At 51.5% G+C, this 23,635-nt stretch overlaps 1 protein-coding gene across 14 annotated transcripts in view; it reads left to right on the forward strand.

Moving 5' to 3' along the window:
• The window catches only part of EXTL3 (exostosin like glycosyltransferase 3), a 161,102-nt gene extending 138,907 nt beyond the window's left edge, over window positions 1-22,195 (forward strand). For all 14 annotated transcript variants that reach the window (XM_076332541.1, XM_076332545.1, XM_076332547.1 and 11 more), the window contains 4 exons: window positions 11,118-11,245; window positions 14,766-14,910; window positions 15,868-15,996; window positions 17,943-22,195. In XM_076332541.1, the coding sequence (XP_076188656.1) occupies window positions 11,118-11,245; window positions 14,766-14,910; window positions 15,868-15,996; window positions 17,943-18,152 (612 nt within the window). In that variant the 3' untranslated portion in view covers window positions 18,153-22,195. The remainder of the gene's footprint in view (window positions 1-11,117; window positions 11,246-14,765; window positions 14,911-15,867; window positions 15,997-17,942) is intronic.
• Window positions 22,196-23,635: the final 1,440 nt, after the last annotated feature.

The raw sequence follows: 23,635 nt of genomic DNA on the forward strand, positions 1-23,635 counted from the left end.
TTATGTATCCAACCCTGTTGTTTCACCACTTAACTTAATTGATGCTGCGCTATCAGGCATTGGGTGAAATTTGTTGGGTTTCATGACTTAGAATCTGAAAGGGCAATATTCCTATTATATAGGACTGACCTTTGAAAATCCTCTAACAGTTTATTTCCATCCAAAGATCTTTGAGTTGTTAGCAAACATTCGTCAACCTAACAGCTGCCTGCGAGATTAGGAAAGGATAGATGGCACCAGTTCGTTAAAATGCAGCCACATCGGCTTGGAGTATGCCAGTAGTTTCAACAGTGTATTATATCATTATCCCGAGCTTTAGAAGAGCAAGCTGTTTTATCCAACAACCCTTTTGCTATTAGAAGTACTGCTATAGCAGCTGAGGGGTATTTGGAGAGGAAGAGGAGGCACAGAGGATGAAGTTCAGAGTTGAGATGGACTGCCAGAAGCAAGAGCTTGAAGATGGAAAGGGTGGAATGAAGGCTGAAAAAACAAGAGAGTTTTTCTGAGAACATATTTTTGTTGTTAGGATGAGTGTTTCGGTGCTGTCACTAGAGAAGTCTCGGTGGCAGGATCATTGTCCTCCCTGGAGAAAGCTGGATGCGATGCCCCACGTGGCCTCTTGCAAAGGGTCCCTACAGGAGCCGTGGACAGCGGGACAAGCGCAAAACCTCACCGCAGAATCAGCATCTGGTAAGGACCATACTGCAGGCCAGTTCAACACCGCCACTTTTGAACTGCAGCAGAAACCTTGCAGACAGGTGGTATAGCACATAGATGTTTCTAGTTTATTTGCCTTACTTTGTAAGACAAATAATTGTGTACGTATGCCCCTGCTTGCATTGAATCTGTGCGTGCTCTTGCTACAGACGCTCCTACTGCCGTCCATCGTCTCCCCAGCATATTTCGGCCCTGAGCTCTGGGACTGTTTCTAGGCTGGGCAGAATAATTTAATCTGAATTTTCAGGCTTTGAATACCAAGGCAGGATTTGCCAGGTGAAAGCAGGTTTGCGATGTTTGTCTAGCTGCAGCTTGAAACAGTATCGATAAAGAACCACCAATTCATTCATCTGTTGGAACATCACGCCTTTGGATATTGATGATTTAATGGCAAACACCCACCCCACCCCCCCCCAAACCCAAAATTGGGGTTATCGGTATCAAAACCCTGAGCGTGAGATCTTCCCTCCTCAAATGGCTTTCTCTGGTTTCACAGCAAACAGCGACTTGTAAATCTGGCTCGTGATCCCAGACGTGCTAATGGAAGTTGGGTTGTGAGCTTTTCTGTCCCCTTGCGCTCCGCAGTTTTTCCCTGCGAGTTTTCATGTAAAGCACAGAGTGGAGTTTCAGAAAGTTGAGAAAGGAGTAAGATGACGCAGTGGGAGACGTGGTATTTGAAAGGCTCAACTGCAAGTGACAGCATGTTATCCCAGGGACGTTTTTTGAAGCCAAATAATTACAAATAATTGTAAAATAAATCTAATCGGACAACCGACTCAATGTGCATCTTTAATTGCACAGCCACTAACAGCAACACACAGAGAGAATAAAAATAAGTTAGTATCTAGGTCTCTTTAATGTTAAAATAAGCATTCTTCTCCTTTAGTTTCTCTAGAAAGATATGACAGCTGCGCCCATATGAAAATGAATAAATAATCAGTTTTATTTGTATCACAAGCTGTTTTCTCATCTCGGAGATGAGCAACCCACTGATAGCTGTCGAATAGTTTAAAGAGGGACCAAGCGTTTGCACATATTACGTGCACGGACACAGTATCAGTTTAAAAAAAGGATTTCCACTGGTATCTTCCTGTGTGGTTTTCTTCTCAATGGGGGATAATTTATGCTTGGTTTTATGCTGCATTATTTAATTACATGTATTTTAAAAATGCATCTGTTTTGCCAATTTATGTGCAGTATACGCTGCCTTTGGATAGCTTTGTAGCTAAATACCCTTCCAGTGAAACTATTTTCATACCTCTGGAGATGAGTCTTAAAACAGTCTATAAATCCTTTTCATTCAAATTTTGAAAATGCCTTAAATTGGAGGTAGCAAAGCAGAGAGTAGCTAGGCTGGTTCAGGGCATAAAGGAGCGGGGCTGTAACTGTTTCAAGGTGAAGAGGAGGCGCTGGGGAAGGAGCAGCAGAATAATTAATACATGAGAAAGGGGATAATGGTAACTCTCCATTCCATCTTTACAAGCAAAGATTAAAGGGAAAGCAAGAAGGTAAAGAATTGCCAGGGGAAGCCACTGTAAAAACCAGGGACATCTCATCGGGCAATAGATGACTGAAGAAACACCCCACTAAGAGCATTTCTGAAGAGTTGTTTTCAGGTGGACATTCAAATAAATGACCAATATTTTTGGTGCAAGTGCCATCAAATCAAGCAAGAGAGGAGATCCCAGGCAATATGTACGGGGTAGGTGAGAACTGATGTGGACGAGGTTTGGGAATGAGCACCGGCGGCGAAGTGCCATCTTCTTTCTCCTGCCTGCTCTCCCCCTTGCCCGGCCGCAGCAGATGCTGGAAGGAGCTTTAACACCATGTTTACGCATGTGTCAAAGTGCAGGGCTGCAATTTCCCCTGGATTTGCAGCTCATCGGGAACTGTCAGAAACACCCTGTAGTCCCGTGTTGTGCTGGACTCATTTCCTCGAGTTTTTGGGTCCGGGCTGGGAATGAGAGCGTGGTTGCAGGAAGGAAAGGCATCATCCCGGGGGCTTGGTTATGGTGGAAAGGCCATGCTAGCATCTCATCTTCTGCCTGCTGCCTGCCCGCGCAGCCCTGGCAGCCTGGCGGCGTGCCGGGAGAAGCATCGTGTTGTATTAGGTGAGGCCGGATATTTTTATTTCTCATGAAATGAAGAATTGCTGGCTGAACTCAAGGCTTGGATCTGTGCTTTTCAGTGTGGTTTTGGCTTTGGAAAGCAGGATGCTGGCCAGTAGGAATTGGATGAATTTCTGTCCTCTGCAAATGGGGAGGGTTTTCTCATGGTGGGAGTTGAGATTGGCAGGAGGAAAGAGTTCTGCGTGGGTAGGGCAGGACCTCTGAGCCGCTGAGTTTGATGCTGCACTTTCAGGAGGCAATCGATAGTCTTCAATAAGCACCACTGTAGTTGTCCTTGGGAAGGGCAATCAAATAGATTTGAGGTCTGGGCTGATCTTGCCAGCTTTTGTGGAGTGTCTCGGCTTGCCCAAGAACAGGTAGTGATAAAACACTGAGAAAATCGAGGAAAAAAGACTGGTCTCAGTCAGAACTGCGTGATTCACAGGAGCATCATCTAGCTGGGAATGGGTAGAGGCCTGCAGAGATTTTTGGTGGCATCTGTAGCGATGGCAACAGCTCCTTTGGTGGCTTCTTGGCAGCTGCCTTGGCAGAGAGCTTGGCTTCTTGTCGTGCAGCCAATGTGCACATGCAGTCCCTACCTTGGGACTGGCCTCTCTTTTCTTTTCAGCTCCCTGACATGTTAAATGGGGGGAAGATAACACGGAGCACGAGAGAAATCAGGATCAAAGTCATCTTTAAGAGGGAGAACCTCAGGTGTGTAGTTTCCACATGGAGCCTCTCCCAATGCCAAAATCCCTGCTGTAGCCAGGGATGTTTATGTAGCCCCATTTGACATCCCAAACCTGTTGCTTGATTTCCAGCTGGTCAGTGCAAACCTGTTCTGACAGCTGCCCTCCCAAAAAATTACACAGCTTCAAGGATGCTGCTCTTTCGTGGGACCAGGCAGACTTGTCGTCTTCCTTGTCCGCGCCTCTGGTTGCATTTGCAGAGAAGCAAGTGCCAGTCTGATCTAACATCTCGGTTGCAGGGGGAGCAGGGCATGGGGTCAGCCGCGGTAAAAAAAGGTGTGATTTATCCTGCTTATGCATACGTGAATCTGCACACACGCATAACTCCTTCTAAGGAGTCTTGTAAATAATCTTCTGACTCAGCACTTGTATGCTGATGCATAGAGGGAAGGGACCCTGGTGTATCTGGTAGTCTGCGGGTCTTAAGGGCTGATCTGGAAAACTTCCTTAATCAGGGGATGCCTGAATTTGTCCAAACTAGGAGTTGAAAATAAATGGCTGATTACAGAATAGTTTCAGGGATACTTGGTACCTGCTCATTGTTGGTACTTGCTGGAGTTTGCCATCTCCCGAAGTCTGCTAACAGAGCCCTCCCTAACTTCTATTAAGCCTAGTTTGGCTGATTTTTAATTGCATTCCTTACTACGTTAGCCAACGGGAGCAGCCGCATGTGCTGCGAGCCTGCAGACACATGGGATAGCTGCTGCAGAAGTCTTGGCTTCCCGTGTGCTTTCTGCAGAAAGAAAAAGCTGTCATCAAGGTGGACGGGAAGCAGCCTGCTCGACTTGAAACAAAGATGTGGATATGGGTGGGATGAAGATCATCAGCTCCCAAATGTTCAAATCTTGCCTTCCTCGATGGGTGGGGACGACGACGGTGGCACCTCTGGAGCCAAGTCCAAGTGGTCAGACTGGTCCCCCATGATTTGGGAGATACGTTAGCCCTTTTCTTCATGGAGAGGATCTGAACTCCTACCTGCTCCTCCATGCAGAGTAGAACAGCAGGGTCCTCGTTGGGAGTTTTGCCCCATCTGAGGTCCTAGGAAGATCCTGACCCCTGAGGTCAGTGCTGTCCCCATCAGGCTAAGCTGAGTTTTGCAGAGGGCTTTGCTCCGGTCCAGTGCATCAGTCCTTGGGACAGCAGCAAGCAAAAGGGCACAACCCCGGAGCTGCTGGCTAGGGCGTTCCGCTGCAAAGCATGAGACTTGCTTCACTGAAGCTTATTAATAAACGTTCAGAGTCAGTGCCAAGAAAAGGGATTGACAGTGTTGTAAATCTGCATCCTCCCTGGAGGACTGTGCTGGCAGGAGCTCTCTGCTTTTTCCCTCAAAGTGTAGATTGAGGTCAACTCTTCAGGCGGAAGAGGCAGATGCATTTGGCTCCCGTGTCTTCAGTGCCATAATTCTCAACTGCATGGTGAAAGGGAGCTTGTGGTGTCCCCATCCCCACTGCCTATGGTGCTATTTTTCCCTAGCCCATTTGGGAATGATGGAAACGGATCCTTTTCCAGAGAGCTTGTTCTTTGTCTCCCCAAAATATCCAGCCCTCCTAAAGGCATCCTTCTGTTTTTTTTTTTCTGATGAAGACCTGACGTGAACAATGAGGTTCCTGGTTTCTTGCAGAGTTTGCTCTTTGCCCAGAAATCAATCCAGTTCACTTAAGTTGAACTGTCAAAACTTCTCCAAGGGCATAGACATTTTTCATGTTTTCACCGTCAAATTATATGTGACACTTAATTTAAAGCTTAAGTGTAAAGCCTCACTAGCAAGGAGACTGCTGGAAGATAGTGATTTTACTGCATTTTTGTATATATGTATAAAAACGTACTATAAAGTATTAGTTAGGGGCTTTATTGCTGGGCAGACTCTGGATTTATGCTGTGTTTTAGTTCTGTCTAACATTTTTAAGATCCATTTGGCCAGTGTAGCTATGAACAACACCAGGAGCAAATGAGCTTGCATAGAGTTGTGGGGTTTTGTGCTCCTTGAATCAAAAAAAAACCCATGTTGTGGAACTGAATCACCTTGAATTGATTTGCTGAAAGGAGCAGAAACTTCTAATGTGGTGTGGCAGGTGCTTGGAGGCATTTTAGGTCTTGCAGTTTGTCTCAAAAGTTTGCAAAATGTTTAGGAGGTTCATGATTTTGAGCTGGGGGCCATTTAGCTGATGACAAAGTGTTTTAAAAAAAAAAAAATATTCCCAAGGAAAAGCCCAAAATAACGACAGCCAGAAATACACAATCTGGGATAGTTTTCAGTCTGGAGGGGCTGGGGTTTGCGTGCAGGTCCTACCACTGATGCTCTGCTTGGTGTTTGGAGCCTTAACGTTTGCTGTAAGGGAAGGTGGCTTTTTGGTAAATGCGTTTGTGTGTGTCTTGTAGCTCGATGGCTGATTTCGTGTCGTCCTCGCTGTTTTAATCTCCTTGGGTAAGGGTAACTGCTGATGCTCTGTTTTGCCAGAGCGCAGTGTTTCAGCTTTGCTGAGGGAACATCTTTTGTTGGGTTTTGACAGAGCTCTTGGCTCGAGACCGTTGAGAAACAAGATTGTGGCAAAATCGGTCATTAAAATGATGGAAGAGCAGGAGAAACAGCCCTGGGTGAGAGATTGAGATTTCAATCTGTTTGAAAAAGAACAGAGAGGGGGTTTGGTTACGGTACCTGTGTAACTTTTTTGGGGCGGATGAGGCCCACCGAGGAGCAGCGGCTGGGAGCTGAAGGCAGATAATTCCTGAGGAGCAAGTTGTTGACGTTTAAGAGTGAACATCTCGGAGGAAAGGTGGATTCCCCCACTCTTGATGTCTTCACATGGAGACAGGATGCCTTTCTGGCAGAGATCCTTCTGCCGGTGACAGCTCAGGTCTGCGACGAGGTCCCTGTGACCTGGATCATGCAGAAGGTTAATGTAGGTGACTTGAAAGTCCCTTTTGGCTTAACTTACTGCTGTCAACCCCAACAGCCATCTGCCACTGGTTCTCCAGAAAGCATTTAGACTTCAGCCGGTGCCATGAAGTTTGAACTCACGCCTTTGTAATTTGGTCTGAGTTGTCATTTCACAGCTGTTTTACGGTGCCATGTGATGAGAGTCTTCCAGAGGAAGGGTGGCTGCATCAAGTCTCCTGGTCCACCATGTAAGGAGGTCACACAAGATTATCAAGATGAGCTCCTCTGGCCTGTAAATCCCTGAGTTCGGCAACATAACATGCCTCTTGTCTGTACGTATAGATGTGTGGTCACCATAGTGTCTGCTGGCTTTCTCCACCCAGCCCCACGCGTGGTGGAGGGAGATGAATTGGTTATTGCTAGAAGAGTGCTTTGAGATACCTGCGGCCGAGGACATGGCACAATAAGGTGTCATTCAGCTGTATTTTAAGTGTGTGATGAAGCCTTGAAAAATTGCTAAATCTCACTTAATGCTATGTGAGGGAGAGGATTGGACTGTTTTTTATACTTTGCTGGTATAATAACCCTTCTTTTTTCAGCCGGCCTAATAAGTTTCTGAGTACATTTGTGCCAATAATGTCCATTTCATGCCTGAGGAATCTGGTGTTTTTAGAGGCCCATTGAAATGTAAAAACTTTAGAAGAGAGAGAAATGTTTCAAGTTCCTGAATCAAATACTCTTCCCATTCCCTCTAACCTGTTTTTACAAGATTAGTTGCTTGCATTAAAGCAGAAAAGTTTCCTGAAAATTCACTTTTATCTTTCTCGAGTTATATTTTCTGTCTAATAACACGATGTCCTCGTTTCCGCAGCTTGGGATGCAGCACATGCGGTTGAGATCAAAACCTGGTCTTGCCTGGGGAGGCACCGTGCTTGAACCGTCTCGGGGAGATAGAGAGATGGGAGGAAGGTTTTGAGTCTCGGCCCCATCGTTCCCATCTCAAATCGCTGCCTGCAGGTCCCCAAGCGCTTCCTTGGTGTAGTCGCCCAGGGGAAAGTGCAGGGATTTACAAAAGCCACTGAATGAATAGTTGTCTGATGACAATTAGCTGCATCCTAAAAGTGCTGTAAATCGTGATCGTTTCTTTGAAAACAAGGCATCAAAGGCAATAGCTTTAAGTTGCTTCTAACTTTTGCTGGAGCTGATGTGATGACTTGAATGTGCTTATCAAGGCTTGGAGGCATCCGGCTCCTTTGTAGCATCCTTCTCTTTAGGGAAGAGTTTAATGCCGGTGCACTGATCTCTCTATCCTCTGGGGTCCCCAGTTTCAGGCGTTTGAGGTAGGATCCACTTCACTTTCTCAGTTGACAGTAGTTGCATCATGTTATTGTTCAGCAAGTTACGGGAAGACAAGTCAATAAATTTGCTGGGTTTTTCCTTGGGATCTATCAATTTACAGGCTGCTTAAATATTAAATACTCCCAGGTGAAAGGCAGGAGTACACCTATTTTCTGTGAAGTGCAAAATCTGAACACTGACACTTCCAGACCTGCAAAGCTTCAGACTTGATGGAGTAACCTGAAACCTGCCCGTTGCAGAACTTGTGCCATGTTTTGCCTCCTGTCCAGATCTTTACAACGCAAGAAGGTGGACCTGACTCCAAAGCTCAGGTGAAAAACAGCCCCGACTTTGTTGGGTCATTGGACCTCTGAGCTAAACATCAAAACTTTACCTCTCTCTTGATTTTGAGTAGCAGCCAAAGCTCAGATCTGGCCCTGGATTCTCTTTAATCTCTTGCACAGCCCCCTTGGAAATGGGTGACACCCAAAAATAGTTGCCGCAGGGGCTCGCTCTGGCAGTGGAAGAGCTTTAGAAGTGGCTTGACCATGAAATGCAGGACAGTGCTGTGGGCAAATTCTCCGTGCTGCCGTTTTCAGCTTTGGGGAGCAGAAATGAGTTGATGTTTATAGACACGGTACCTGAATCTTTCCTGAGAAGCTGAGATGAAGGCCCACAGTGAATAGGAGTCTGATAAATTCAAAGCAGTATCTACTTCCCAGCACATCAGTGAGGCAGAGAGGGGTTTCTGCTGCTCATCCTGGTGGTTCTCACTCTTTTGTCCTTTATCCATCCATACATCTTCAGCTGGCAAGGCAGGACCTTGCCTGGGAAGCAGGATACCAATTTGCTATGGACTCAGTCCAACTTCTGCTAATCCTATGGGTAAGACACCCACAGACTTCACCGAGATCAGGCTTTCTGAGGAAATACCATCGTAACAGCAGAGACGCAGCGTGGCACGTGCTCTTTAGCAGAAGGCTAAATAATGTATCGGTGCTGCATTGAATAACTTTGCAAACTTCCTAGGAGGCAGGATCAGCAACGGGAGGAAAAAGTTGGTGGTCACGAGACTTCATCAGCAGAAACGGTGCTGCTTTCAGAAACCCATCTTAAATCGTCATGGAGCTGGAGAGTGATGACCGGTTCCCAACTGGTCCAGGCTGGAATTTACTGGAGGGGCCCTTGCCTGTGTCAGAAACCACGAAAGCTCCTCTCAGGTGGTTTTTTGCAATTGCTGCTGATCCTGAAGTCTTCATGAAGCAGTTGAGAGCTGGCGTGCGGAGTGGGCTGCCTGCGTGCTGACCGGGAAAGGAGCCAGCCACATGTGGGAGGCAGAAAATTTCCTGAGGCATTTAACCACTCATGTAATAAAAATGGATCCTGTAAATGCCACGATGCACTGGGTGATTAATTAGAAAAGGGCTGGAAATGGGGGCTAATGGCTCTTAATTAAAAAGGTGAAATGCCTGTGTCCCACTGGAGGCATTCAGCGGTCCCCACCAAGGTCTGGTTTGCTGCCCTGAGTGATGTTTTTGGTCTTGTCATCATATCGGTTTGCCAAAGTGCTCTTCCAGTCCAAAAAGCAACTCTGAGCAGGGCCCAGCTGCCCCATCTAGAGCCGCATCCCCTCATTCTGAGCCAGCAGACCTGGTCCTCTTGGTGCAGCTGCAAGAGCACTTGGGTTTGCTAAAGCCATTTACAGATACAGCCGTGGCGATGTAGGAGAAATTTTATATTCTCCTTGTTGACAATTTGGGGACCACTCTTAGCTCCTCTCCTTTCCTGGTTGACGCATCCAGAGGATGCCCACAGAGTGTTGGGTTTGGTGATGCTTCTGTGGAGGTGGTTTTCTCGAAACCTGCACTGGCCTCCTTGTGTCCAGGTCTTCCTTGGCCTCCTGGGTCAGTGCCTTAGGGCTGTACCGTTCCAAACCTCCTGTTTTTTTGATTCCTGTCTTACCAGCTGCCTCCCCCAAGTCCTCCCTCCTCATCGTCCATTCCCACCGTGATTCCTGCCACCTCTCTTTTCCAGCAGTTCCCAGATAGAGAAGATATCCCTGGGAGCATCTGCTGGCTCATGCTAACTCTGAAAGTAAATACAAACACCGTGCTGATTTTTATCATGCTTCTCCACCTTGGGAGGGAGAGGGGGAAGAAATTCCTGTGCCAGCATTGTCTGTCTCTGCTTTTGCCTTCTCCTATGGGCACTAATTGCATCGCAGCCCTCCTGGGGTGGGTGTGCTGCTGGCTCGGCTCTGGCCCTGCTCCACCGCGGCTTAGAGCTGCATAATTTGTTCAACTCCCTGCTATAAATTGTTCGTGCTGTTGATGGATCTTCAGTGAAATATTTTAATGCGTTCTTGTCGAATGTTCCATTCCTCCCTCCCCCAGCAGCTATTGACAGATGAAAGCACTAACACTGGCTTTACATGGGAATTTAATTGTACCAGCTGTCATGCAGATCCCCGATACAAACATTTTCCACTGTTAATGGTTTCAGTGTGGGCTTTTTTTATGTGATCAAATGTAATCTTATTTAATGGAGTTTTATTGCCATGACGCCTTATTCTTTTCACCAGGCTGGACTTTATTTTTGAGTCAAGAGAGATTGTTCAGAGGAGAGCCAGAGAAATGACTGGAGGGATTGAACGGGATGGGAAGCCTGGGATGAACTGAGTGACTGTAGATCAGCCAGGGCAGGCGAAAAGTGTAAGAGCAAGGGAGAGAAAGGGTCCAGCGTGGATGGGGCAGTCAAGAAGAGGGAGAAGTTCAGTCTGATTTTACACGTGTATGGCTGGGGATAAGGAAAATTGCACCGTGGGGGCGTTGGAAGAGTTTGGAGAGAGGGAGGCATTGCAAACAAATTATGTCCAAGGCAGAAATCATGGGTAGCTGCGGAAACAATTCAGTTCTGACCAGCGCTGGAGAAATGCTGCAAGGGCCACTTCTTCAGTGGCTGTAGGAGAGCCCGGCCGTGTTTCCACCTCTGGATGATGCTTCGTTATTCCAGAGCCACCCTTCAGCGCGCGAGAGGGCAGTGACCGCAAGCACAGCCGTTACAGCTAGTACCTGGCATCATGGGGCTTGGGTTTGGCTTTTGGCAGTCCTGTGAGATGGGTAGGAGGCAGCAGGTAAAAGGGCTGGAAGCTGGAGCTGGCGCCGGAGTGAGCTGATGCTTTTTGCTTAGAAAGCGTTTCCCCATCGCAGGGGCTACAAAGCAGTGCCGAAATGCTGGACCACCGCAGCTGGTGTGTGCAGCCCCAGCCCCTAAATCTCTTCTGTGGGCTTGTACAGCCACCATAACTATCGTGTGTTCGTCTCTTAGGTTGTCCGCACAGAGAAAAACAGCCTGAACAACCGGTTCCTGCCGTGGGATGAGATTGAGACGGAGGCCATCCTGTCCATTGACGACGATGCTCACCTGCGCCACGACGAGATCATGTTTGGGTTCCGGTGAGTTGCCTCTGCACACGTAGCCTTTAGACCCAAACTGATGTTTTCTGCATCCAGGGTCTGCTCAGGTGCAGTGTGGCCTCGTGGCTAAAGCTGGGGCCAGAATTAGGACTAGCGCATCCCTTCCCGTGGCTTTCCAACTCAGTTTCTTGGAGGAGCTAATGAACTGTTTAATGAGTGCAGGCGGGCGGGCTGATGTCAGGTTGTCCAGGCAACCCTAATTCTCACGCTTCTTAACCTCAACTCTTCAGCTTTTGCTGTTCTGATAATGTTCCCTTAATGGTTTTGGGGGTGCGTGGCTTCCTAGGATGGAAGGAAACTGGAAAACAAATCCAAGAGACCTTTGCATTCCATCCTTCATGTGCCGTTGGCCAGGCCAGGACATTCGCAGCCGCTGCAGGATGTGATGCTTGTGTGCTCGCGGTGGGCTGCCGTCCTCTTTGCTCGGTGTGACATTGGGATGTGACAGCTATTTTGGCATTTTTTTTTTTCTGCAGAGCATGGAAAAGACAGATGTTACACAGAAAAGGTTGGTGCTGGTTGCTCTCATTCCCACCCCCTTTCTGCTCCAGCATCTACATTTTCCCTTGACTTTGCCCTGGCAAAAAGCTTCCTGATTATGGGGCCAAGGGAGAAAGCAGTTACGTGGGCTCCTGCCGTGGGAGGTTTCTGCAGGCTGCTCCTGCAGCTCGTACAGCTAAACCTCGCCGACTGCTAGAGAGGCACCGGGGAGTGAGGATGGCACGAGGAGAGAGCGCTGGAGCTCGTTTGGCTGCGGCTCGTCAGCTCGCCGGGCCAGGAGCGGGGGCTGCGATTGCTAATCCGAGAGCACCCAGCAGCTGGCTGGGGGGCGGGAGATGGGGACCAGCTCTCTGCTCTCACCGAAACGTGTTGGCTCATGTTTGGGAGGAAGATTAAAAGGCACGAAATGCCTGGAAACCCAACAAGCTCTCTCCGAGAGATGAGAAACGAGGTGTTAAAGTGATTAAAGCAGGGGAGTAGGCGTCAGGGCTCCTGGCTTCCCTTCCATGCCCCGTTTCAGGCTCTTTATCTGTACTTGGCTGTTTTCTTCCCCTCTTTGGTCTCCGTTTTCCTTTGCTCGTCCACAGCGCCTGGCTGAGGCTTTACTGATTAGCCCTGGAGAGCATCAAATGAAAATGATAAGTGCCATGTATTATTCTCACTCATATCCCTGCTTACAAACACTTTGTTCCCACAAAGCCTCCCTGTGTTAACACGTTCAGCCAGGGAAGGGACCGTGTCTCGGTGATTGAGTGAACCTCTGCCCATAACAACTGTGTTTTGTTGAAACTTTGCTTCGGGCTGTAATTCCTGGGGCCAAGAGCCTCTTCTTGCTCTGTTTGCCACTCAGGGGCGAGCTGGAGGTGGGCACCCTGAGCAAACCTTTCTGAGGAGCACACCCCAAACGATTCTCCCGAGAAATCCTTATCTTTCTGGCTGAGCTGGGAAGGAAAAAGTGTCATGTTCATAGGAAAGCGAGACGTGGGAGCGGTGAAAGGGAATGAGTAGTTTCGACTGGCTTTTCAAAACAATCACACTGGATTGACAGAAACCGCAGCAAACAAGTGCTTGCTGGGAGGATGGTGCCAGGGAAGCTGCTGGTGGTGTTAATTACTTGGTTTTCATTACCAGATTATATTGGAGTTTCATTAATTTGAGTAGAGGATATAACAATAAACGCATCTTTGCTCCTGACTCTGTCAGCAAGTGTAATGAAAGCTCAGGGCTCTCGGAAGCTCAGTCTCTTCAGCAGCCTGCGATTGCCCTGCAGCCATCGCTTCTGTAGCTCTCCGCGGGAACGGGGGTTGTGGGAAGAACTCGCATCCACACGAGGGAAAAACCCCAAAAGGCCACTTTCTGCCCTATTTTGTGCCTGTGAAGAAGGGAAAACCCTTCCGTGTCCAACAGGCTCCCGCTTGGGACTTGTTACTTGTAGTCTGGAGTCGCTGGGTTTGGAGATGCAGCTTGGACACTAACCGTTAGGGAGATGGGATCGGACAATTCAAAGGAAGCCGGCACCCCTGCCAGTGGAAGCTGGATTTATTTCCCAGGTTAGGCATTAGGCACTGATGTTTTTCTTAATTATTCCTGCCAGTGTTGCAGCTATCCTGTGGGATTTCTCTCGAGGAGAGTGAGCTTCAGATGAGAGCAGAATATTAAGCAAGCCCACGCTCTCACATGCGAACCTCAGGATTCAGTTTCCTACGGCTCGACTGCGAGCGTGTGTTAGGGTGAAGGATGCGCTTACAGCCCCCGTGGTTTTTCCCCTATGGACAGAGCCCGGGAAGCCGCCGGGTGACGGTTTGGGATGGGAAGCTGGGCAGTTTAGCACTCCAGACCTTCTGTCTGGAGACACCAGGGTCTTCAGCATCTCAGCAGCTTTCCTAAAGGGAGCTTGATATTATTTTGACTTTATGGAGGAGGAAACTGAGCTTCTGGGAGATGGAAAGTCCCCGGGATTTGGGGGAAGAGACCAGGAGACACTGGCTTCCTCCCAGGCCAAGCCCTGGCTGTTCTGGACTTTTTGTGGAGGGAAATACGAGAGAAGCAGCGCTGGCGTATGTGTCGTGCAGCGATGACCCTGCATGGGCTGCGGGAAGCTGGTGGCAAATGGAAGAGTTTCCCATCTTGCTGGCTTTCACTGCCTCTTTCTCTGCCTTTCCATCTGAGGTCTTAAGTTTTCCATTCTCTGTGTAATTCAGAAACTAATTTTGGGCCACTGGGCTTTTTTGTTAGTTTTCTTTTAAACCTACAGAACAGCCCTTATGAGTTAGAAAATCCCTAATTCATGAGTTAGGTGCACTTTCCCCGTGGATAAGCAACTCGAACGTGCCTCTAGGAGAGGACCAAGGTGAAAAGCTCAGCTTTGTACCAGGCAACGTTGGTCTGTGCTCACAGCCCATGCTTGGGGAGAGTTGGCTGAGGGATGCTTCAGTTCACATCTAACAGCTTTTAACCTTCAACAAGAGAAGGTCAACAAATTCTGTGTGTCCGTTAAAGCCAAGATTTCTGTGTTCAGCCCTTTCCTGCACTACAATAAGAAAGAAATCAGAGTTACTGTGGGGGGAGACCTTGTTCACGTGTCACTCAGGCAGCTGTGATGGCCAGTCGGTCCCTCCTACCGACAGTGGAGCTTTGGTGCTGTGGAAGTGGGTGAGCTTGTACTCAACAGCCTACGTAAAAAGCCGTCTTTAGCATGTTGGAATTCTCCATATTTTTATTAAAAAAAATTAAATGGACTTTAAAGCAAGGTAGTTGCCCGTTTTACCAATGTTTATCCTTTTTGCCCAAACTACAATGTATGTTGGCCATTCTTTGGATGAGCAGTTGCCAAACTTTTTTACGTATAGGCATCCCCATCACTTGCAACCCCACCGGGGAGCCGGTCCCTTGGTGTCGAGGGCATAGTCCTGTGTCTAGTGGTTCTCAGCCAGAGCCGTGCTCATCTCCGGACAGGCTCCCTGGGTTTGTGTCTCACTGAAGGGCTTTGTGTTTGCAGTGTCTGGAGAGAGGCAAGGGACCGCATCGTTGGCTTCCCGGGGCGCTACCATGCATGGGACATCCCCCATCAGTCCTGGCTCTACAACTCCAACTACTCTTGCGAGCTCTCTATGGTGCTCACTGGTGCTGCCTTCTTCCATAAGGTGAGATATTGTGGCCGCAAAGCCCTGAGCTTTCCCTTCCTTCTCAGGGTAACCAGAGTCTGTATGTTTGTGGGGTGGTTTTTTTAAAGAACAAATTTTGGAGCTCACCACTCCTTTTCCCTCAATTCCTCCAAACTGAAACACAGCCAGCAACTGGTCTGTGTCCCAGCAAACGGTCTCCTCCAGGAGCAGCGTATGTTTGTGCCACGGGAAAAGCACCACGGCGCTGAAGCAGGCGGATGGAGCGCGGGGCCGAGCGCATTTCAGCGATGCTCTCGGTGATGGTGAGGGCGAGGCCGGCCACAGGATTGCCTGCCCTGCGTCTTTACTGTAGCATCTTTAATCTTACAGACTCCCAAGTGTTGCAAGGGGTAATTTGCAGGAAGTCGTGGGTTTCTGCAGCTGCGTGGTGGCACGGGCTGGCTGGTAGATGTGGGAGGTGGCTGGTTTATGTTGGAAGGGAGCAGTGCAGAAAGTGGCTCTGTGATGTGTGCCTCTCTGCGTGGGAGAGGCAACGGTGGGCAAACAGACCTTGAGAAAAGGATGGGATGTTTTCCCGAGGGGATTGTCCTGAGCTGTCATATCGCGGTGGGAAGGTGATCCACTGCTGCCGTGCTGACTGCAGCAGCAAAGACAGCAAGATCCGAGGGGGCTGAAACCATCGTTTCTTGATTTCTGAGGTCACAGGAGCCTCGGGACTTGGCGAGGGTTGTGGCTATGGCGTAGATTTGCTGCTGCTCTGGCTACAGCAGATCTCCTGGGTGCAGGATTAACTCCATTATGTGGAGTGTCTCCACTGGCATTCTTGAGCTCCGAGTCATGTCCCAGCGAGTGGTCTTGATACTCACCTGCGGTGCCACGACTGCTGCAGGTCTGGTGCAGGTGGTGCCAGCGATGGGTGGGCGCTTGCTGCTTGGGACCACCTTGAGCAACGCTGCGCCTTTTTATCCTTTCCAGTACTATGCCTACCTGTACTCCTATGTGATGCCGCAAGCCATCCGCGACATGGTGGATGAATACATCAACTGCGAGGACATCGCCATGAACTTCCTGGTCTCTCACCTGACGAGAAAACCTCCCATAAAGGTAAAGCGCCGGGCGGGAGTTTGTACTGGGCTTTGCGTTTCTGGAGAAACAGTGGTTTGGTCGATGTCTTTGAAAGGCAAACGGCATGTTAGGAGGCTGCTCTGCTCCGAGGGAAATCTAGCTCCCTTTCTTTCAGAGCAGCCTGGTGCAGAAGCTGTGCTGTGCAGCATGTGCTGCCCTTACCAAAATCTGGCTGCATCGCATCTCTGAAGCGCTGTGCTGCAAGCGTGATGTGCTCGAAGCTGTCAGCGTGTCCCCTCTCCGGCCTTGAGGAGACGTAGTGTGTGTTCCAAAAGGTGTGAAAACTCAGTACAGCCCTTAGAAGCAGCCAAATCCCCGCCACGGCGAGCGGATGAATTGGGGTTTGACTACGCTGCAGCTCAGACCAAAGGGTTTCCTGGCTCAGCAAAGGCCCTTCTGAGCAGCTGATCCCGAAAAGACAAATTTCCTTCTTTCCATAACATACAGGGCAAGTAGGAATGATTTCCTTGCTGATTTTTGTGTAGCTTTCCAGAGACATTTAGGCTGATCAGCGTGCGGAGGGGCTGTTGGTCCAAACACTGCAGCCCAGCTGAAATTGCCCTGCCCTGTAATAGCAAATGAATGTCAAAATTTTGAGCATGAATTTTGGATGCAGATCATTCTGCTCTTTATCGCTGCTGGCAAACTGCTCTTTACAGCCCTGCATATGTCTCACCGCCGCAGGCCAGCTGCCTTGGACATGGGTCTTGGCCACAAGTATGATGGGTGAGTTTTTCTGTGTGGTGTCCTTCCCATCTGGAGCTACTGTGAAGTGGAGGTTGTAGAGTTTGGTGGAGCTGAGAGGAGAATCAGACCAAAACCAAAGGGCACTGCAATGGGACGTCTGATTCAAGACAGACAAGGAGGCCCTTTAATCAACGGGTGGCCCCTCAGCACCTCCTGAAAACTGAAGCCCCCTCCAGAGATCTTACTCTGGGTGCCTAAAACAAGAGGCGCCCCAAATTGCTAATTCTTCTGTAGCATCTGTGGCCAACAGGTCGAGGGAGGGGATTCTGCCCCTCTGCTCTGCTCTGGTGAGACCCCCCCTGCAGCACTGCCTCCAGCTCTGGGGTCCCCAGCACAGGAAAGACACGGACCTGTTGGAGCGGGTCCAGAAGAGGGACACGAAAATGGTCAGAGGGCTGGAGCGCCTCTCCTATGAGGACAGGCTGAGAGAGTTGGGGTTGTTCACCCTGGAGAAGAGAAGGCTTCGGGGAGACCTTATTGCAGCCTGTCAGTACTTAAAGGGGGCTTATAAGAAAGATGGCGGCAAACTTTTTACCAGGGCCTGTAGCGACAGGACAAGGGGGAATGGTTTTACACTAAAAGAGGGGAGATTGAGACTAGATATAAGGAAGAAATTGTTTACGCTGAGGGTGGTGAGACACTGGCCCAGGTTGCCCAGAGAGGTGGTGGATGCCCCATCCCTGGAAGTGTTCAAGGCCAGGCTGGACGGGGCTCTGAGCAACCTGCTCTAGTTGCAGATGTCCCTGCTCACTGCAGGAGGGTTGGAAGGGACCTTTAAAGGTCGTCTAGTCCAACCCAACCCATTCTGTGGTTCTATCTGTAGCCAGTGTGAAAGGAAAGGAGTTCCTTTCTCACGGTCTTTTTTTTTCCTGAAACAGCTTCTCAAACCTTAAACCAGAAAAAAGTAACTAAGCGTTAGATGATCATCGTTTCCCCCTTTTAAGTCTCTGCTCTGACAGAGCTGGTGTGGACCGTGTCCTTCCTTGCCTGGACACCCTCCAAGGGACACCCAGCAGTTGGGGAGAGCACGGCCAAATCTGTGCCCGGTCTGCAGCGTGTCATGAAGGACGTCGAACCAAGTCCCCCCACGCAGCGCCTTGGGCGCAGGCAGGGTGTCCCCCCCGGCCAGGGTGTTGTGGGCAGCGTGGCAGTGACCGTCTTTGTCCATCTCGTTGCAGGTGACCTCCCGCTGGACTTTCCGCTGCCCCGGGTGCCCCCAGGCGCTTTCACACGACGACTCTCACTTCCACGAGCGACACAAGTGCATCAACTTCTTCGTCAAGGTGTACGGGTACATGCCCCTCCTGTACACCCAGTTCCGCGTGGACTCGGTCCTCTTCAAGACCCGCCTGCCCCACGACAAGACAAAATGCTTCAAGTTCATCTAGAAGCGGGAGGCAGCCGGGTGCCCTCGGCTCTCTGAACTTCGGCCAGAGGTGGGTGAGGGCGGAGGGTGGCTTTTTGGCAGGGCTGCGAGTGCAAAACGCCTTTTGCTATTGACTCCGGCCTCCCTCCCACGGAGCAAAAGGGACGTCCTGGATTTGGACGGGCACGTTTCGCCCTCCCTTCCCGCTCTCCCCACAGCGACTTGACTGAGCGACAGGAAACAGGATCTCACGGCTTCTGTAAAGACACTCCCTAGGATCGTACACTGAGGAATGGCACGCTGGCTAGTGGCTCTGCCCCTTCGCTAGCCAAGGGCAACCATTCTTTTTAATTATAATTATTGTTATTTAAAATGAAAGTGTTTTAGATTTGCCGCGTGAGGCTTTTTTTTTTTTCCCCCCCCCTCCTTTTCTTTCCCCCCACCCCCTTTTCCCCTCTGGACCTGTCTGCCCACTCGGGGGGGGACCGTGGCGAGGCCAGGTTGGAGCTGTTTGACTGCAGAGAGGTTATTCCCAGCATCAAGGCAGCTCCGGTCACCACTGTCGTCCCCATCCTTTCTTCCGCGGGGAAGCCCTTCTCCTCCCCTCCCGCACTCCACGTCCTGGCTCGTCTTGCCCTGTGGCTACTACTGAGGACTTCAGGTGTCAGCTGGTGACGAGTTTTTTGCTCTGCTCTGCTCACCACCCTGAGCCCTGCCCTCGGAGAGGGGCGAGCAGGGAAGAGGTTGGCCCTGGAGGGTCCTTCCCCGGCTCCCAGCACCGTGCCGGGTCCCGTACCACAGCCACGGGGGAGTTTGGCTGCTCCGGTCTCATTCTTGGTGTTCTTTTCCACCCCACGCGGCACACCGCAGGCGCTGCTAAACCTCCGAAGACGGGGAGCGTGTTTGGGGCTTGGGAATGATCCATCTGCAGCACAGCAGGGGCTGGCAATGCCCCAGGCTCGTGCGTTCGAGCGGGCTGCCTTGGCCTGTGGTTTTCTACAGCCGCTGCAGCGCCAAAGGCAGCTGCGGAGAGTCTCTGAGTCTGGCCTGGCCTTTTCACACGCACTTTGGGACTTTTCCTCCTGCACTTCAGGGCCTCGTTCACTGGCCCTGGAGAGCTGCTCCAGTAGCACCCTGAGATCGGCTACATGAGCCTTTGCTGATAAAATAAACCTCTTTCCCAAAAGCATCCAAGCGTGGATGCAGTCCGCCGAGAGCTGGCTCTTCGCGGTGCCTGGCCCCTGCCGGGGGAGCGGGCAGTAGTTCAGCTTTCAGTGCTGGTGCGATGGGAGTCGGGGTATCGGGGCCTTCTCCTGAGATCGCTTCGCATTTTGCAGAGTGGAGGAAGGAGAAGACGCTAACCCTTCATCTGTGCACAGCCAAGCAGAGACGAAGCAAAGCGCCAGCCCAGCCTGCGTGTGCCGGAGCCGGGGCTGCACCGTGGGCCGGAGTCCCCGCTCTGCCTCGGCCCTCGTCCCCCATCCCCGAGCGAAACGTGCCCACGTTGGGTTTGCCCGTGGGCCTCAGCATAACTGCCTTAAACCCCCATCCCGTCCGCACTCGTGCCCTGGCTTTGGGCTGCGTTCGAAGGTTAATCCCACCAAGAGCTTTCCTTCGCGTGAACTGGGAAATGCCGCTGGGATTGCATTCACGGGGCTGTTTTTGGAGCTGGTTTCTCTCCCACCAAAGCGAAACGCCGTTACGTCCCTGTGATTGCCCAACCTCTGTGTTCAATTCGCTGCTCCCTTCTGCTTCGATCCGTCCCGTAACAGGAGGGGAGGACACGGGTTGCCCTCTGTTGTGTGATGTTCTCCCTCAACGCGTCCCAGATGTTTAAGGGCAGCCTGGAGAAGCTCTTGCTGGGTAGATGGGAAGGTGAAACTTGTGCGATTCGCCTCAGTGTCCCCGGTTTTCCTGGCCCATCTTCCACTGTGGCAGGTTGCAGCTCAGCAGCTCAACATCCCAGCGCCCTGCAGCAGAAGGATGTTACCACCTGGCTGTGTCTCTGGTGCGTCCCAAAAGAGGAGCGGGGATGGTCCGTCAGCAGCTCCTGGGCTCACTCACAAGGTCAGCCCCGTCCGCACTCCTCTCCCGCAGCCTGCACCGCGTTTTGGGGTGATCGCTGGCCTCTCCAGCCGTGTTTCAGCCATTTTTCATGTCAGCCCCACGGGTGGGGGTCACCGACACTTGCTCCTTGGGAAGTGGAAGGGAAGGGGCAGCCCGTCCCCAGCAGAGCCGACGGCTCGTGCCTTCACCAGCACTACAGACGGCAGATCAAGGTACCTTTTCCTCTCCGCGTGTGATTTTTTTTTTTTTCCTCTCCACTCTCTTTTTGTTTTCACATCAGGTGCTCAAAACGGAGCATGTGAAAGCTCACAGTCTCTTGAAAAATGCGATTGGAGACTCCTGCGAGGCTCCGAAACACCTGGAAGGATGTTTTCTGCCTCTGCTCGGAGTGGAGATGTGGCACTCGTCAGCAGCTGCACCAGCTTCAGCATCCCTGAGGGGCCTGGCTCTAATTCTCCCCTCGTTACTAGGTTGTTCGTTAGCAGCGAGGCAGTCGCTCACATACAGCCCAGGTCCCTGGTGTCAGCCAAGGGTGGAGGCAGCTCTGCCTTTCCCAGTCCTCTGCCCGCACTGCAGGAGTCAAACGGGAGTTAGGATGGATGCCGGCAGCTGTGGATTGCACTTTATATAAATAGAGAGAGACGCTTCTCAGCAACCTATTTTCAAAAAATCTTAAGGGAAATTTTATTATCCCGGTTAGAGACTGTCATACAGGGAGCTTGGAAAACGGAGAGGTGACGTGAAGCATTTGCGTTGCCCTTTGCGTCGCGGGGGCTTGGGGTCTGTGGGGTCTCGTTGCTTGGCTGCAGTCGGAGCTGGCGGCAAGCCCGAGGTTGGGGGTTTCTTCTTTCCGTTGCTGCGTTTCAGTTCGAGGCCAGTAGAAATGTAGAGATCCGCGGTGGAAATCCAGATTGTTCTTCCTCCCAGACTCTTAACACGCTCAACTCTTGCCCAAAGCGTTGGTTTTCTTGGGGGATCCCGGTGCTGCGGTAGCCAGGGGTCAGGCTCGGAGCGTCGTGGTTGAGCGGGGAGAGGCCGCATGATGGGATCGCCGCGCGGGTCGTGGGATGGTTTCCTCCTTGCGGAGACACCCCGAAGGGGGAGGATTTGGGGGTGAAGGGGTAAATGGGTGCTGCGAGTCGCTGATGGCAGCTGCTTGGGGGGGACGTGCTGGGCGGCAGCAGCGGTGGGAGGGACGGGGTGCCGTAAGGAAACTAAATGCCAGCGAGAGCACCTCCTTCCCCACCGGCAGGGCTGGTGCTGTCCCTCCTGGTCCTCTGCTGCTGTGGCTCTTTCCCAAATCTTCCCAAATAGACACCAAAACCTCTCCGGGGTACAGACTTGTGATTCACACCCCAACTTTCTGCTCCTGAGAATATCCCAGGATCTGAGCCATCCTTAGGCTTTCCTCCACCATCTGGGAGGAGAGGGGCATTTCTGGAGAGCGGTCCAGCACGTGCCACCGTCCCCAACATTCCTCCCTCGCTACCCGTCGCTCTCCTGTGATTTTTCTGGGGGGTCCCAGGGTAACTCCGAAGCTCAGGTCAGGTTGAACTGATTCGTCCCAGCTCCAGCACAGAGCAGCCTGGGGCACGCGGTCTCGGCCGCCCCAGCCCCGAGGAGACGGGAAGGTCTCTCGGCGGCTGCGCCCTTCCCAAGGGAAAGGCCTTGTCCCCTTTTCAGTGTTTCTGCTGCTTCACCCAGGACCGGGGGTTGCAGCCGGCGGGTGCCGGGTGCAGAGCGAGGTCTTTCTCAACGTTCGCTGTAAATAGCATCGTCTGCGATGACACGGACCCTCCCCCTACCCCGTTCGTGTCGCACAGCACAGCCCCCGCCCTCCCCTGCGCCGTGGTTGTGCGAACTGCTCCGTGAGCACCAGGTTTAAAAAACAAAAACAAAAACAAAACAAAAACAGAGAGAAAAGAAACACTCCTTCAACACGAGCACAATGTTGAGTTTTTTTGTAAAAGGATCCAATAAATGGAGAGTTTAACTTGAGAGCGTCTCCGTGCCTGCTTTGCTGGGGGCTGGGAGAGAGGGGTTGGGACCAGGAGGGGGGCTTGCAGCAGCAGTGCTGCTCCGTGGCACCCCGAAAACAAGCATCTCCCCAGGCTTGCATTTCCCGAGGGAGCAGGAGCAAGGGGCAGGTGAGCTGGTCCGGAATGGTGGAAACCCCTCAGGGGTGGCAGCGTCTGGTGCTGAAACCAGTTGTACCCGCCAGTGAGCTCATGGCTGGGCCAAGAGAGCCCCCGGTCCAGCCCCAGGGGGGTTTGGACCCCCGTGTAGCTTCAGGGGACATCACATCCCAGCTGCCACGGTGACACAGGGCTGCTGGTGGCACTGGGGACATCCAGCCAGGACAGCGGATCCGGGGGAGGCTGGGAACCCTCGATTTCTGCATCACCAATTGAAATCACAGCCAACCAAAATCACCTTCCCCAGAGTCCCGCTCCGTGTGCAGGATGTGGCCCTGGGGCCTCTGCCCTGCGGGGGGATGCTGAAAGCCACCGCGGGGAGAGCTCTCCGGATATTTCTAGGCAATGAAAATGGCAGCCGAGCCGGCGGTGGGATTGCAAACCTTCCCATCCCTGCACTGGGAGCCTGAAACGAAATTTGGGGGCCATTTCCTACGGCGCTCGCAGGCATCGCTGGCTCAGGGGATGCTCCCGGCCCGCTCTCCTGTGCGGGAGGCTGAGGTGGAAAAACCAACCGGATCCGTGTGATTTCTAACCAGATTTCCACCAGCTTCAAACCTGCGGGGAGGAGCAGCGGGGAGGAACGGCGCTGGCTGTGCCACGGGCCGTGGGCTCCCCCTCCACGCTGGGCTGGAAATCCCGCAGGATTTCCTGCGTGTTGCTGGATTTCCTCTCTCGTCCTTTCTGCTGCTTTTTTTTCGCCTTTCCCCCTGAGCAGCCGGCTTCCTCCGTGGGCGCTCGTTCACCTCTGTGTCACCTGCCTTTGCCGCTGTCCCCGTGGGAAACGTGCCTTTTATTTTCCCGTGCTGCCTTGGGGTTAAAGGCTTTTCCCTACCGGGAATGTTTGTGCTTGGTTTTATTTCCAGGATAGGTTTCAGGGAAACCCCAAATTATGTTGATCCCGGAAGGGAGGAGGTGGGTGCTCTGCCTAGGACCTGCCTCCCAAATGCCTGGGGTCTCTCCCCAAAATATTGCTGGAAGGCAGGGACATCGCTAACAGCGTAAGGGCACAGAAAACCACGCCCAAAGGCACGGCCCTGGCTGCAGCGGCGGGATGCTGTTTTGGGGGGGGGTCAGGCTCCCCAGTGAGCCCAGCAGCATCTTGGGCACTGGCTCGACTGCAGCAGATTCACTCGTGGGGCTTTTCCAGCAGATAAAAATCTCCTGTTAAATAATTTTTACAGCTGTAACTGCCGTGACCTTGGTGAGACGAGCCACTGCATCGCGGCTCCTCTTTGGTTTG

The sequence above is a fragment of the Aptenodytes patagonicus genome, chromosome 3 (assembly GCF_965638725.1).
Source record: "Aptenodytes patagonicus chromosome 3, bAptPat1.pri.cur, whole genome shotgun sequence".
NCBI classification, from domain to species: domain Eukaryota; kingdom Metazoa; phylum Chordata; class Aves; order Sphenisciformes; family Spheniscidae; genus Aptenodytes; species Aptenodytes patagonicus.